The sequence below is a fragment of the Girardinichthys multiradiatus genome, chromosome 9 (assembly GCF_021462225.1).
Source record: "Girardinichthys multiradiatus isolate DD_20200921_A chromosome 9, DD_fGirMul_XY1, whole genome shotgun sequence".
NCBI classification, from domain to species: domain Eukaryota; kingdom Metazoa; phylum Chordata; class Actinopteri; order Cyprinodontiformes; family Goodeidae; genus Girardinichthys; species Girardinichthys multiradiatus.
The window spans coordinates 46,319,961-46,337,087 of NC_061802.1; the positions used below are offsets into that span (position 1 = coordinate 46,319,961).

At 39.8% G+C, this 17,127-nt stretch overlaps 1 protein-coding gene across 9 annotated transcripts in view; it reads right to left on the bottom strand.

The window, feature by feature from the left end:
* Nucleotides 1-7,463, bottom strand: part of ect2 (epithelial cell transforming 2) — a 53,886-nt gene extending 46,423 nt beyond the window's left edge. For 6 of the 9 annotated variants that reach the window (XM_047375599.1, XM_047375597.1, XM_047375595.1 and 3 more), the window contains exons 1-4: nt 7,185-7,427; nt 6,711-6,875; nt 5,198-5,277; nt 2,326-2,418 (exon numbers count right to left, since the gene is read on the bottom strand). In XM_047375599.1, coding sequence (XP_047231555.1) covers nt 2,326-2,418; nt 5,198-5,277; nt 6,711-6,843 — 306 coding nt within the window. In that variant the 5' untranslated portion in view covers nt 6,844-6,875; nt 7,185-7,427. Of the gene's footprint in view, nt 1-2,325; nt 2,419-5,197; nt 5,278-6,710; nt 6,876-7,184 lie in introns of all 9 variants that reach the window. The other 3 variants (XM_047375601.1, XM_047375598.1, XM_047375594.1) reach the window with 2 other exon arrangements.
* Between the last annotated feature and the right edge of the window lie 9,664 nt (nt 7,464-17,127).

The following is a 17,127-nucleotide window of genomic DNA, read 5'->3' on the forward strand; positions in this document are numbered from 1 at the left end:
AAGAAAATGAAATAGTTTATGTGTTGTAAGTGAAGTAATTTTAACAAAGTCACAGAAAGTTCAAAATATTTTAATAGAAATTAGTTAGAAAGTTATGAGAAAAAAAAACACTAAAGTACTTTAACCCCTGAAAATAAAAATCAAGTCAGAATAAATGAAAATTATTACATTTTCTGTTTCATAAAGTCAAAGCATCTTTGGAAAAATAGCTCTGATCATTTAACAATGGTACAGCTAGATCTGTAACTCTAATTTTTACCTCAACTGGTGAAATTTGGACAGTTTACATTCGGTTCTAGAGTTAAAAGGAAAACACTTTTTTTTAACTTTTTAACAGAACTTACAACTATTTTTCTCCAACGTGTTGGAGCCATTGGTCAGCTCAGAGTTCTGGTTTCAAGCCATTCATGGCTGATAAATTCTTTGTTTATTCTCAAATGACTAAACGCCTTTCCAAACATCAAAGTTGGATGGAAGCTAGGCAACAATAAAGTGGGGTTTGGGCACCTTGTAACGTTTCATTGCCACCATGCACTTACAGAGACAACACCCAGGGGGCACCAATGAGCCGCCCGAAAAGACGGCGCTGCTGAACTGCTATAAAGTTACACATACAGGGGTTGGACAATGAAACTGAAACACCTGTCATTTTAGTGTGGGAGGTTTCATGGCTAAATTGGACCAGCCTGGTACCCGGTCTTCATTGATTGCACATTGCACCAGTAAGAGCAGAGTGTGAAGGTTCACTTAGTAGGGCAAGAGCACAGTTTTGCTCAAAATATTGAAATGCACACAACATTATGGGTGACATACCAGAGTTCAAAAGAGGACAAATTGTTGGTGCACGTCTTGCTGGCGCATCTGTGACCAAGACAGCAAGTCTTTGTGATGTATCAAGAGCCACGGTATCCAGGGTAACGTCAGCATACCACCAAGAAGGACGAACCACATCCAACAGGATTAACTGTCTGAAAGGGATGTTCGGGTGCTAACCCAGATTGTATCCAAAAAACATAAAACCACGGCTGACCACATCACGGCAGAATTAAATGTGCACCTCAACTCTCCTGTTTCCACCAGAACTGTCCATCGGGAGCTCCACAGGGTCAATATACACAGCCAGGCTGCTATAGCCAAACCTTTGGTCACTCATGCCAATGCCAAACGTTGGTTTCAATGGTGCAAGGAGCGCAAATCTTGGGCTGTGGACAATGTGAAACATGTATTGTTCTCTGATGAGCCCACCTTTACTGTTTTCCCCACATCCGGGAGAGTTACGGTGTGGAGAAGCCCCAAAGAAGCGTACCACCCAGACTATTGCATGCCCAGAGTGAAGCATGGGGGTGGATCAGTGATGGTTTGGGCTGCCATATCATGGCATTTCCTTGGCCCAATACTTAGATGGGCGCGTCACTGCCAAGGACTACCGAACCATTCTTGAGGACCATGTGCATCCAATGGTTCAAACATTGTATCCTTGGAGGAGCGAGTCAGGAAACGTTTTCCTCCACCAGTATCATGTAGTGACCTGGCCACTATCCTGCATGAAGAATGGCTTAAAATCCCTCTGACCACTGTGCAGGACTTGTATATGTCATTCCCAAGATGAATTGATGTTGTATTGGCCGCAAAAGGAGGCCCTACACCATACTAATAAATTATTGTGGTCTAAAACCAAGTGTTACAGTTTCATTGTCCCACCCCTGTATAGTCCGTCTGCTACGTTCTTTTCCTGAACAGGTTTCTTCAGTTTAAACAAATCTGTGCACTTCATCCTGTTTTAATCACCATAATTCAGTAAATAAAGGTAATATCTAAATGGATGAATTTTAAACCAAACTAGTACAGTTAAGAGCCCCGTGAACAAGTCAGTTATAAGTTACATGGAAGTGTTATTTATTACTATGTTTTAAGAAAAGTGTTTAATAGTAAGCTGTTACTTTTAAGTTGATCTCTTGACTAAACTGATGTTGGCGTATTTGCAGTTCAGTCTCAGATGAGAAAATCTGAACTGTCCCTTTAACTGAACGGGGTGTTTAGAACCCCCTGCTCAGGTTTTACTTTTACAGTAATCCGAGAATTTTCCAACGCTGCTTTGACTTGGTGGAAGAAATGTTTCTTCCAGTCAGTGAAGCAGATATCAGCTAATACAGGACCCGCATTTAAATATTCACCCACAAATGTGTTAATCAACAGTGAATTAATCATGCAGACTGATTGAAGGAGTAACCAGAGTGAATTAAGCCTCATGCAGCACGTCCCAATGTCCCATCAAAGTGTCAGACAGTCATTCACACACACAGAGAGGCAGACACTGTACTGTACCATAGTGACTATAGATTTTATCATCATTTTCTCCTTGGAACCCGCCTCGCCTTCTCTTATCTTTACCACAGGTACCTCCATTACTCTGATTGCCTGTAAAAACCAACCAGCAGGATGTGGAGGTCAAACACTGGCATTTCAAAAAAGGACCATAACAAAAGATGGGCAGATATGAAGGGAAGGAGAAAGAAAATTGCAGAAAGCCAGATCAAATGCATACAAATTACCACCATGTGGGGACAAAAAGACAGCGAGGTGTGGATTTCTGGACGCAGCAAGGGGCAGGTGTAAGAAGATAGGGCAGAATCTTTGTCCTGGCAAAGTTTAAAGACCGGGGCTTCAAACAAATATCAAACCCCCTGAAGGTGGTTGGACAAGGAGCAAAAGAACATCCTGTTAAAAATGTATATGTTCAAAGACCTCAGGAGGAAGAAGAGAAAAGGCACAGCAGGAACAAAGGCGACTATAAAGGCTGCTGACTTGTTCTTGGCTCTACTGATAACAGTAAACTAAACAAAAAAACATAACTAATGACTGGTTTTCCTTTCTGCGGTACACACTCTGTAATACAAGCCAAGCTGGAGGGAACCATGGAGGAGGAGCATGTTGGGAAACCGTCTCTGTTCCAGCCGACGCGGTACACACAGAAGCCCGGGCAGCCGAGATAGACGACAAACACACCAGGGGAGACTGAGGGTTCAGGGTAATTAAGCTGCACAGAACAACGGTTCAAGATACAAAAATGGAGACACATCTAAAGTGTTTTTATATTTTGGCTCCAAGAGAACAGACATTTCTGCGGTGTTAGTATTTTAGTTGAGAAGTCATAAAACATTTTTGTAGAGCACCACAATATAATGAATCTCTAGACGCGTTTCCATTTACCATCAAATTGCGCAAATTGTTATTATGAAAATAAATTTGCTAAATGGAAACATGGCCATTTCGAATAACCTCCAGTTTTTCGATTAAAAGCTTTTGCACTACGATGGGATGGTGCTTTGGCCGAATTTCGCAAAATTGCAATGGGAACACTTTTTGGCATCAAACAAAACACATGATCAGCAACCGGATGTAACAACTGGCGAAAATGAAGAAGAGGACAACAGGAAGTAGTGGGAGGATGATGTTATCGCGTGAACAAACTTAATCACGTAGGATTCTAATTGCATTTCTTGTTTAATTGAAGAACCACAATTGCAAAATTGTGTTTTTCCAACAATAGCATAATATTGCCAAAGTTTTGCTGGAAACCCAGCTAAAATCAATTATGAAAAATGTGGCAAGAGGAAGACTGCTTGGAGGCTGAATTTATGTGATTTCCCAGACTGCCTGCATTCTGGCTCTGCTAGCCAATCATACATCTGGTCGGCTGAATGGACTCTTGTTGCCCTTAATGCCAGGTATAGATCTAATGAGCAGGATGCTAAGCTCACAGAGCAGTAGGGATATGGTGATGATGTATATGACAATGAGGGAGTTAACCGCAATCCTGGCAATACAGCAAAAATAATATCAGAAGTGTAGGTTTTCCTACTGTCTGCAACCCAGCTTCCTAGAACTCTTTCAGAGTTTGCCTTTGGGTAATATTTGTTATATTGCTCATTTTAGTTGAGTTTTGGTACCTGAAGTTCCTAAACTGCTATTTTCCTACCAACAAGTAGACTTCTGGCACACCGTTAATGGACCAACAGCAGGACGACTGATCTCTTAGGTTCTAGGTCAGGTCTTTTCTGGATGTATTCCATGTCTAAAGAACACAGCTTGCATAAATTCCTTATATCAAGTAAACACTGTCTACCAAGATAAAGACAAGCAAAACTTCCCTTTTTTAAATTTAGAAATCACATTTTTTGATGCAAAAACATTGTTTAATAATCGTCAAACTGTTGTTCTGGCATTTTTCCGTAAACTGCTTCATATTTGTGTCAAGTTTTTTCCAGAGCGGAAAACTGTGTCCAGATGAAGTCTAAATGAAAGAACCATCAGACCCTCGTCTGAAGAACCAACATCAGACCCTTGAACGTGATCTGAAAGGTGGACACAGACAATCTCCATGTTGGGTAAAACCCAGAAAAGCATGATTCCAGGTGTCACATCAGTCTTTCTTCCCCACGAACAGAAACAAGACAACATAAACTGCTGTCTGCTGCAAGCTCACCAAATGTTACATGACATTTATGGGCTTCATGACATCATGTCTGTCTGCGTACAAATAATCAGCAACAACTGGTGAGATGCCAGCCTTAATATCACAGTCAGCCTCTCCTGTTTATGACATTGAAATAAGTGCCTTGGGATTGGGGTATGTGTATGTTTAACACTACGGAAATTGGACTTCACCATTTATATCTCCCGAGAACACCGAAAATGGAACCGACAACCAGAACTGCTTGGCCGATGCCGTGTACCAAGCAGTCAATATCCAGGGAAATAAATCATGGAAGAGAAGACAGAGTATGGACTGGATTTGGAGGGTCACCAAAACCATTTCAGTAACAAGCAGACCAACATCGTTTTCCTAGAGATAACAGCCAACTGTTTGTGGCATGTTGAATCAATGTCAGCAAGTTCCCGCCCCTCTAGTTCCGCTCTCTTTTAAAAGCAGACACAAGTGCAGAGCTTGGGTGACTGGACCAGATCATGACATTATGTCCCCAGAACTCTCTGTGAGCTTCAGGATCTCACAACACTAAAAAGTAACATCAGGTGAGAGCATTAAGGGATGTTAGAGGACATGCAAATGACCAGACATAACCACGATGCACAGCATGAATGCTTGACCCTGGAAATAAAATATAAACAACCAACCGAATGTTTCTTCCAAGCAGACCTATGTAATATGGATATGAATTCAGAGACGACCATATACCTGCAGAGCATTGACCAGAGCTCCATTTCTGCCTGCTTCTCCCACCAGAACAACTCGTGTCTCCACTTTGGGCAGCATATCTGGGAGTGAACAAAAGCAGAGCTGGAGTGAACAAAAGCCAAATGGAATGAGGTCCGACTTATTCAACCTGTTTACAGAACAACAAACAAGGATCAGTCTGTTTGAACGGAGATAAAGAAACAGAAATTCTATCTACATGTGAAGAGAAACATGAAGGAAACAGACTGAACAGAAACACTGTGGCAAAAATCTACTTATTGAAATGACAAAATGGAAAAGTTGGAACAGATCATGTGAAAAAGTTAGACATCCCAATAAAGATTGAATTCTTTCAAAGGAAGTGCTCACATTCGGGTTGCTGTTTTTTTTAAGCATTTTCCAGCTGAGAAAAATAAGTTAGGACACCCTACCTTTGAATAGCTGATTTTATACTAGTTTGAGTCAGACATATTCCCTGTTCAGGTGTCTAAATCATTCAGTTTTAGACTCATCTGTCCAAAGAACAATATTCCAGAAGTCCTGGTATTTGTCTGCTTTCTCTCTGGCAACCTTTGGTCTAGCCTTCATGTTTTTCACCTCCCATCAAAGTTTAACTTTATCGATTTTAATACATCCTCCACTTGTAGACTATTCTCTGGAAGGTGTAAAGACTGATTTCAGTTTTTTCTGGGAGCTTGTTGAATCTCTTACCACACTAATATGCCACTGAAATCTTCTCAGTAAAGGCCTCAGACAGCTCTTTCAATCTAACCATGTTTACTCTCACCTCCGCATCCAGAAGCATATCAAACTAAATGTCTATGGTTGAAACATGGTCAAGCTTCTTCAGAATGCGGAGTAAGGCTGTTCTGATCATGTGCTGCTGATGTGTTACACTATGTGTGACTTTAGACATTTTAAGTTGGGTATAAATCTTTATGTGTTCCAGTGTATTCCTAACCAGTTTGCATTTATATTATATTTTACATTATGTCTAGAGTTTTTCTTATATGTTTATTTATATTACTTCAGGCCAATATCCCGATCCAGTGTTAACATTGCTGTTATGGCTGATAACTGATATAAATACTTGACTACCTTTTCGACACTGTGTAAAAAAAAAAAAAAAAAAATGACCACACAGCTGACATTGCTTCTCTACTTCAGTTAAACACCCACAATCCTCCTCTGCATCACTATCGCTGTCACGAAACAATGAATAATGGCCACATGTGCCATAAAATCTCTAACTCACAGGATGTCCTAACATTTTCACATGGTGGTGTCACCACGTCACACAATGTCCTGCATGCACCATCAGAAGCTCTAGTAATACAATGTTTCTGTAAAATCGTCAAGTCACCCACAATATAACATTTTTATCAGATAACCCAGTGGGCATGATAAATAAAAGATATGGTTAAAACCCGAGACACAGTCCTTAGCTTTACTCACCCAAAGACGGAGAGAAAATGGAACAGGAGGAGAAAATCTGTTGTCGGTTTTCACTCACCTTCCCCATCTTCACAGGCCATGCTCAGGAACGCCTGGTCCTTAGTGGTTTCAACAATCCTGGAATCATAGACCGAAGTATCCACCAGCAGACTCCTGGCTGTCCCTAAAGTCACCATGCTGCTGTCAGCCATGACAGGAAACCTGGGAAGTTTAAACTTGGAGACTTTCCAGGGAATGAGCAGAGACACAAAGGAGGAGCACATTACGGCAATTTGCTTTGCAGAATCTCCTACATTAACCCACAACGGAGCAAGAAAAAATGGTTTAATAACACATTTTAAAATAAAACAGCGCGACTTGCCCCGTAGGAAAAAAAACCCAATATAATCAGCAAATCCCTGGTTTATGCTAAGAAACAAAACTCAATGTTTAGTCAGATGCTTTACAGCACATTAAACGTAGCGGACGTAATGCCTTATATCTGAATAAAAAGCAGAGCTGCAGGAGGTCAGCTGTGCGTTGAACCACTTACCTTCAATTAGCTCTCTAGCTAACTCAGCTAACTGCTGAGCTACAAACGTAATGAGATCTAACTCAAATATTTCCCGTCAACCCCTCTTCAAACCACACACTTTAAATCAATCCGCAAAGTTTCCCCGATTAAAAGCTGCAGTATCCAATCAGTGCATGTTGCTCTTACTGGGTGAAAATAGTCTGTTTGTTGACAGCGACGTACTTCAGAGAAGTTGTCAGTGTTCTTTTAGAGCTCAATTCAAAAATGAAGGCAAACAACGGAGCTGCGTGTTGATTGGTTTGGAGTGACGGAACGCCTGCCTGCCTAGGCCTGGCGAGGCTTCTAATTGGTCCGTTCATTCAAATCGCAATTCCCAGCCCATGCGTTGAACGTTCTTGTTACATTCAGGTGTTGTCGGAAATATTTTATCACTTACGTTATTTCAAGGGGAATTTATTTCATTTTACCTACATTATGCTTGTGTTAAATAACACCTAGTAGTAATAATAACGAAAATAATGCGATTTATTCTAAGTATCAGAGTAAACAATCAACAGAGAAAATAAAATCAACATCTACTAAAATAATTCAGCATAGTGTAATTCCTATAAAATCAATGCAATAACAAACCATGAGATTTAGAAATGTCGATGTATAGCAGTATAGCACCTTTGTGTCGTTAAAGCAAGTTTAGTTGACTGACTGCAGGCTACATTTAGCAAACATTAAATAACATAGCCTTCAAGCTAACACTAACTAGACAGTCACCAACCTTGGTTTATCTTTATCTGTGAAAGTTCAAATGTCAAAGGAAGTTGGACAATGTTGTCTCTGTCCATAGTTTTTGACCCACTCGTTTTGCATCATGCAGTTTGTTTCTTTTTCACTCCCTGAAAATCTTTGTAAACAATTGTGATTTTTCTCCAAAGTTCACTCAGGACCATCACTGTTTTTCTCCAAGCTTCCCTTCTGTACCTTAACAGGATTTTGTGTTTGAGTTGTTGCTTCTTGTGTTCCCCTTCTACATGTTTTATTGCTACTGGCTTTTATTTTATTCTAAGTTGTATTTTTTCAGTAAATTGGAAATATGAATTGTAATGATAGTAGGTTATGTTTTATTATTGGTATATTTAAAAGAGGCTGCTATTAAAAATGAGACCCTGTGTCTCAATGAGATTCCAACTGTATAAATAGAGGTAAGAAAAGGAGAGAAATATTTTATGTATTTGCATAGGAGCAGCTCTGTCACTGACTGCACACATACCTCTCTGCCTTGGTTGCGGACTTATACACACACTCGCATACATGTTTCCAAATTCTGTCTGTATTCTCTAGGTATAAATACATAACCTCAAAGAAATATTGACAGCAAAGATGTAGTGCTGTGTTTTCCATTTTAAATCCATTTGTGTCACTCCAATGTGTTAAAGTCCCAGCTAGTAAGCCAGCTGATCCACTGATCCACGTGAAAGAAGCAGGAAAGTGGTTCAAACATCAACTGTCACATGGTTTTTCCTTTTTAAAATTAGGCTACAATATGGTGCTTCAGAAAAATACCTTGCTGAGTTTGAAGCAATTTTTGGAACCTTGGTGTCAGAAGGAACATCACAACCATCAAAATAAGGCTGCCATTTTCCTGTCTGTTCTTGGGTCCTACTCCACACCTTATGACATAAAGAACAACACCATGGAAATACTGTATCAACAAAAAACTTAATCTATCTTTAACTGTGCTTGCGAGTTCAATATTGACATTGTAGAGTGATACAAAATTGAACAGTATGTCTTTTTCTTTGCCCATTTTGACTTTTGCAATATCCCAGTATGCTTTTCACATTTTTAGCTGTCAGATTCTGGTTCATTCACCACTCTGACATCCACAGCCCTTCTTCCTCTTCTTTGTGTATTTTGCCCTCGGGAGACACTGAAACAAAGGTTTGTGAGAAACTCCTCAGACCTTGGTTTTTGAAGCTCACTTCTATTCTCTTTAACGCTCTGTCACAGTGAATCCACAAAAACATTCCAAGTAAATACTTCAATAAAAACCCCTGCAACCTCGCTCAGGCAGCTGGATAGCCAGAGGGGCCAACTACAAAGCAAACTTAAAACAGGAACACTTTTTTGTGTGCATTGATACCTTACCCTAAAACAAAAATCACTAAAAATCTTTGTTAAAATGGTGGTCATCAACTTTTTTTTGTTACTTATGATTTTCTCTTCAGACTGTCTGTTAATCCAGTTAACAAAAAAAAAGATTGAGTGAAAAGAAAGATGAGCAAAAGAGTAAAAACATGAAAGCAAACAGCACTCTGCACTGCAACTTCTAAAGCAAGTGACTTTTAGGTCATAAACTGGGTTGACTTTTGTTAAAGTAAAAAAAAAAAAAAGGGTGAGGCTTTAGTTTAACAGGATTTGTTTACAAAAAACACTGTAAAAACTACTGACTGAAACCTAAAAAAATGCAGAGTTCTTATTATCCAGACATATGTTGTCTCACTAAACTGATTTACCTGACTTCAGAGAAACCTTTAGATAAGTGTCATCTACAGGTTATGCTCTGTCCAGCTCACTAACGTCCTTGGCTGTACTTACTGCAACCACCTTTTTTAAATCCCACCAGAGATTTTCAGTAGAGTCAGATGCCTAAAATGGGCAGTTAAGCATCATCCAAGATTGCTACAATAACCAAGCTTGGGTTTATATAAAGATACACCTGGGATCATGAAAATAATAAAAATTGTTCCTGTCCATCGGCTAAATAGCCTCATAGATAAACGCAAATGACTACAAACAGTCAACATGACTTTAGAACAAATAGATCACATGAGTGGCAATAAGAGAACTGACAGAAGATATTACCACTACAGCTGCGAGTAAGGAGCTTACAGTAGGAGTGTTTTCAGATTTGAAAAAGAGTTAGGGTTACAGGAGTTCATTTGTGGAATTCTGTTGCAATGAAGTGAAAAAATGAAAAACTGCATAGATTCACATTTCTATTGAAGAAGACAAAAAACATTCTTAAAAGAGACATATATTGTAAGGGTTTTTAATTATAATGTCAATAATCAGTTAATCACTTTGTCAGTTTAGATTGTCTCGTGTGGCTTCAATGAGTACTGAAGAGTTGCAGGTGCACAATTACATTTGAACACCAAAGTAGCAACAGGAACCCAGACAGTACTTCTCCGTACTCTCCGTATTTTCTTCTTGATTAGGACAGTACTGGAGGAGTACTGCTCCCAAAACAATCCACAGCAACTGCATGACTTGGTTTGGTCTGGTGTAAAAACCAGTCCAACTGAAGGTGTAAATTTTTCTCCCTTTCACCGATCCTTGGACTGATCCCTGGACTGGACCAGCAGTGTGAAGTATGATCTGAAAGGCGCTATAAAAGGCACAGCAAGCATCGCTCGATTCAAAATCAAAATCAACAACCCAAATCCCGTTTGCAGGAAGCCTCAACACTTTGATTTTAATTGTGACACTAATCGAATATTGGTGCAATACATGCAGCATACGTTATCATCTACAGTTTGATACATTTTTACGTAAGTAAAATTACACAGTTGCACAGTTTTTAATAAAAGGATTTTTTTCTTACAGTCTGTAACTGTACATTAAAACACAAACAGCACATAAAAATGTAAAAGTACCATATAAAATCTGATTTTAACCTGGAGGTCCTGAGATTTGCGCAGCTACTGTTCACCCTCTGTACACCTAAGCTCTGAAAACCTTTCAGATCATAGGTGTAGCACTAGTTTATAAATTATTAAAGTAACTTTTTCAGGTCTTGAGTTAAAATGTTAGGATGCAAGTAGGTTACATGCAACCTGAGGTAACTAAAACATGTATAGCATGTATAGGTATTACCAGACAAGCAACATTCAGCATTTAGGACATGATAGAATTATCTCCATAATTTATGGTTTCCTCTTGGATCAGTAAAAAGCAGATAAAAATGCGGTACTGCTGATGGAAAGGCAGAATACATAATGCATTAAGTCTAGCATTAAATGCCTGCTTTCTCCTCCTCTTGAAAGGGATAAGAGACCTGGCTTGAATGCAAATTATATCTTGCACCACCCCACATTACCCGAGGAAACACTGATAAATGACAGAAACACAGATATCCGCGGAGACCTTTGATAATGCATAGATTTCCTCACATACTTGGAAAAGTCATGAGTATTCATGCCTTACTTTCTTCTTCTCAGTAGTCAACTCACAAGGCTGTTATTTGATCACATAATTACAATGCTACCGGAAATGAAAATGACTTCAAATCTATCTATGATTTGATGAATTGACTGTATATTTATTTTGGGTTTTTTTTTGACAAGGGATGACATTAGTGAATTGGGTCTAATTACTCGCACTCTTACTCGTCGTACTCGTGTTCTTCCGCTGTATCCGGGACTGGGTCGCGGGGGCAGCAGACTCAGTAAAGACACCCAGACGTCCCTCTCCCCAGACACCTCCTCCAGGTCCTCCGGGGGGAGCCCAAGGCGTTCCCAAGCCAGCCGAGAGACATAGTTCCTCCAGCGTGTCGTGGGCCGTCCCTTGGGCCTCCTCCCGGTAGGAGGCCAACCTTGAACTGCCACCTTGACGTGGTTGTGTGTGGGGGGGGTGAGTGCTCGAATGATCCTAGAGGCTATGTTGTCTGGGGCTTAAATGCTCCTGGTGGGTTTCCCATGGCAAACAGGCTCTGGGTGACGGGTCAGACCAAGAGCAGCTCAAGACGTCTTCATGAGGACCACAAAATCGAGGCACGTAACGTTGCGGAGCTGGGGTCCCACCTTGGAGCCAGGCCTGGGGTCGGGACTTGTCGGAGAGCCCCTGCTGGCGCTGGTGGCTGTGGTTGCTCCTCGCCGGACCTGGCCGGGCTAAGCCAGAATGAGAGACACGTGGCCATCCCCCAGTGGGCCCGCTACCTGCAGGGGGAACCACGAGGGACCGGTGCAAAGAGGATCGGGAAGCGGACGAAGGTAGAGACCTCGATGACCTATTATCCGGATGCTTGAGGCTAATTAAATCAACTTAATTCAATGAATGTACTAAAAATTCTAATTGCCAGAGAGAAAGTGAGAGCAACAGATTTGGATTTTGGTTTAAAACTTTGAGAACTGCTGTGAATGAAAAAGTGCTCCTTGCTCATCATCATCTAAAACAGAAAAACAGAATAAATTATTGTTTCCCAAAGAGACAGACATGACATGTATTGAGCTGCGCGAACGTACTCAATTTCTGTACAGTTTCGTTTTAGAGAAGAGTTTGTCCTTAGTAAGGCTTTTGATAAGAACAACCAAAACTATACAAAGTGACAACATAGTTAATCATTCTTTAGTATTAATCTGAAAAGAGGCCAAAGTTTAGTTTTAGTTCAGCAGGTAAGGAGCTCCATTTGTTGACCTCTTGTAAACAGAAGGCTGTTTGTCTTACAGACGTTTTACATAAAGCTGCTATACAACTCGCCTTGGGTGCTTATTAGGTTACTGAAACAGTAGTTCTAAGAGGAACTAAAGCCCCTTACTTATAAACATTACATATGATCTAATTGGCTTCCGGTCCAAGATCCCCTGACGATATGTGATCCTCAGTGGCTTGATTATAGATGGTGATTGTAACCAAGAGGGTAGACAGTAATTGAAATGAGAAACTAATCACTGAATCCATGAAAATGTTTGCAGCATGCAGTAGCAGACAATCTCTAATTAATCTGAAGTTATTCAGTTTGTTTCTGCAACTGCTTAACATCTTGTCATCTGACAAATTTGGAATGGGAATCCAAGATGACATCAAGATATGGTTCTGAGGCTGGTTTCTCAGATCAATTTGGCTATTGATCTTTAGTTTTAAATTATTGCTGTTAATCGCAGATTAAGAAAAATGTAGAGTTCTGTTTACATTTAATATAAGACATGATTTATCAAACCATGGTGCAGCCAACTCAAAATATACAGATAAAACAGATGCAATGTCCTTATTAGGTACATATAAAAAGAGTATAATCAGCATACATCAGGAAACCTGCAACAGGAAAAAATATGGCCAATTATTTATATGAAAGCTTAAAGAAATCATACTAAAAACTTGGGCTGCGCATTAAATCAATGTTTGAACAGATGATCTTTAACTATTAAGTGATTATTTTATCTTTTCAATAAAGGAATTCACAGTGTCTGAAAATAATGAAGGAGGAAACCAAGTGTAAAGCATGCCATCTGTCGGATTTTAGATACCTCGTTAACTGTTTGGCCACAGCTTTCTCCAAAAACCTTGGAAAAAGCAAGTCAATGCTTATTGGTCTAAATTTAAATGCTAGATTGGCTGCTTTAAATGTTGAATGGTTCTGGCTCTCTACAACCCAGTTGACCTTGTAGGAAGAAAGTTTTAGAATGACTTTTCCCTGTTATCAAGTTTCATTTTCAGTATGAAATAACTGAATAAGATCAAACTCCAAGGGGGTTTCCCCACCTGCAGTTTGTTTTGTTTGGTCCGAATCAGTGGATGAGTTTGTCAACTTGTAACTTTTCCGGGTGGTTCGGTTTTTTCTCACACAAAAAAAAGGCAAACCAAAACCAGTCCCAACATACATAAAAAGGTTCAGTTTGTTTATTGGTCAGACATGTCTGGGGTGGGAGAACCAAATGTAAACATAGGAAGCAGATGCTGTTTTCCGAGCTACTAGAAAATAGAGAGCTCAGTGTATTATATCAATCAAAATTATCTGAGCAGTATACCGAATCATTTGGAGAAGATGTCTTGAAAGTTACATGGGGAATTATGCTTTTGTTTACTCTGCTGCATTCCACAATGAACAACGCAACCTGGACAACGGAGAGGTTGGGCTCAAGCTTGCAGCATACACAAGGTAGCTGTGTTGGGTCGAAATCGGATCACATTTACACCATAAACAAACCGCTCTAGAGTTCATTTGGAATTGCAGTGTTCACATCTACACAAAGGAACCAGTTTGTTTTCAACGCACTCAGGTGTGAAAAAAAACACCTGAGGTGTTTAAGGTATCTTTAGACTCAGAATGGAGAAAAAGAGAAATCCAAAAGAAACTAGGCAACAATGTTGATATTGTAAAGGCATTTTATCATAGGGAGCAATATGTACAATATAATAACAGACAATATACAAACATGATACATTCTAGAGTTTAAAAGACAATAATAATGCCAGATGATGCAGTATACCAGAATTATTGTCATAATAAAGATACAGATACAGCATTTTCCATTCAATTCTGGAGAAATAAAATGTCCAGCATGTTTGAGAGGAATCTTTTTTTTTTTTTTACAATATGTGGATCAATGCTAATTAAATTTATCAGACATTTGCCATTGCTTATAAATTGACTTAATGATACTTCAAAATGTAAATCATCACCCAATTTTATCAGTAGATCATCATTCATTAATGTATTGTCCATCCATCCATCCATCCATCCATCCATTTAACAAACAATGCATTCTGCAGAATAAATCCCCTTCACTGATTTAAAGTGACAGCATTCACAATTCAGGGAGCAGTGCTAAATTCTTAAATAAAAAAACTGTAGTAAAATCTTTTAGCTTTCATGTTAAAGTCTTAAAAACCTAATACTGTGGGGTAAATTTTGAGTGTATGTCGCAACGAGGAGAATAAACAGAAATCCTAAAGCTGCCAATGGAATTTCTGACCCGGACTGCAGCATGTAACATACAGGTCCTTCTCAAAATATTAGCATGTTGTGATAAAGTTCATTATTTTCCATAATGTCATGATGACAATTGAACATTCATATATTTTAGATTCATTGCACACTAACTGAAATATTTCAGGTCTTTTATTGTCTTAATACGGATGATTTTGGCATACAGTTCACGAAAACCCAAAATTCCTATCTCACAAAATTAGCATATCATTAAAAGGGTCTCTAAACGAGCTATGAACCTAATCATCTGAATCAACGAGTTAACTCTAAACACCTGCAAAAGATTCCTGAGGCCTTTAAAACTCCCAGCCTGGTTCATCACTCAAAACCCCAATCATGGGTAAGACTGCCGACCTGACTGCTGTCCAGAAGGCCACTATTGACACCCTCAAGCAAGAGGGTAAGACACAGAAAGACATTTCTGAATGAATAGGCTGTTCCCAGAGTGCTGTATCAAGGCACTTCAGTGGGAAGTCTGTGGGAAGGAAAAAGTGTGGCAGAAAACGCTGCACAACGAGAAGAGGTGACCGGACCCTGAGGAAGATTGTGGAGAAGGGTCGATTCCAGACCTTGGGGGACCTGCGGAAGCATTGGACTGAGTCTGGAGTAGAAACATCCAGAGCCACCTTGCACAGGCGTGTGCAGGAAATGGGCTACAGGTGCCGCATTCCCCAGGTCAAGCCACTTTTGAACCAGAAACAGCGGCAGAAGCGCCTGACCTGGGCTACAGAGAAGCAGCACTGGACTGTTGCTCAGTGGTCCAAAGTATTTTTTTCGGATGAAAGCAAATTTTGCATGTCATTCGGAAATCAAGGTGCCAGAGTCTGGAGGAAGACTGGGGAGAAGGAAATGCCAAAATGCCAGAAGTCCAGTGTCAAGTACCCACAGTCAGTGATGGTCTGGGGTGCCGTGTCAGCTGCTGGTGTTGGTCCACTGTGTTTTATCAAGGGCAGGGTCAATGCAGCTAGCTATCAGGAGATTTTGGAGCACTTCATGCTTCCATCTGCTGAAAAGATTTATGGAGATGAAGATTTCATTTTTCAGCACGACCTGGCACCTGCTCACAGTGCCAAAACCACTGGTAAATGGTTTACTGACCATGGTATCACTGTGCTCAATTGGCCTGCCAACTCTCCTGACCTGAACCCCATAGAGAATCTGTGGGATATTGTGAAGAGAACGTTGAGAGGCTCAAGACCCAACACTCTGGATGAGCTAAAGGCTGCTATCGAAGCATCCTGGGCCTCCATAAGACCTCAGCAGTGCCACAGGCTGATTGCCTCCATGCCACGCTGCATTGAAGCAGTCATTTCTGCAAAAGGATTCCCGACCAAGTATTGAGTGCATAACTGTACATGATTATTTGAAGGTTGACGTTTTTTGTATTAAAAACACTTTTCTTTTATTGGTCGGATGAAATATGCTAATTTTGTGAGATAGGAATTTTGGGTTTTCATGAGCTGTATGCCAAAATCATCCGTATTAAGACAATAAAAGACCTGAAATATTTCAGTTAATGTGCAATGAATCTAAAATATAAGAATGTTAAATTTTCATCATGACATTATGGAAAATAATGAACTTTATCACAATATGCTAATTTTTTGAGAAGGACCTGTACATGCAGAAATGTGTAAGAACAACTTATTCAAACATGAGAAACTGTGCAACAGTTTGGGATATGACCAGTTAGACAGCATTTATATTTATGTTACTGTGCAAATATTACAAACAACATTTAACAACATGTCTTGTCTGTAGGTGCTGCCTGAAAACAACAACTCAAAGTGTGAAATGTTCTTAAAAGAATCTCATTATGTAGAAATGAGTGTGGGTTTTACACTGGGACATGAAGCATAACAGGCCGTGGAGACAAATAGGTTTCTGAAAACGGAAAAGATCATTTCCTTCAAAAGCCATCTGGCTTCTTCCCCATACTTTCCATGATGATGTACAAAGTAGAAAATGGAAAACACATTGCAGTTGATTTATTTTGCTACCAGGAAGTGATTTAACTATCATTACCTGATAAAAGAATTTGTTTTGCATTAGATTTTTTGAGATGCAGGAACATCTGACAGAGGAAATGTGTTAATGTTGCACCAATAAATTCACTTTATATGAAAAAGCCCTACATAATAATTTAAACACGGCTGCATGTAGTGACTCTGCATACTGTGCTTTTGGTATCATGACCTTGTTCCACTTGTAGGCTCATAACATCTAATTCTGGATAGAGCAGAACACCACTTCATG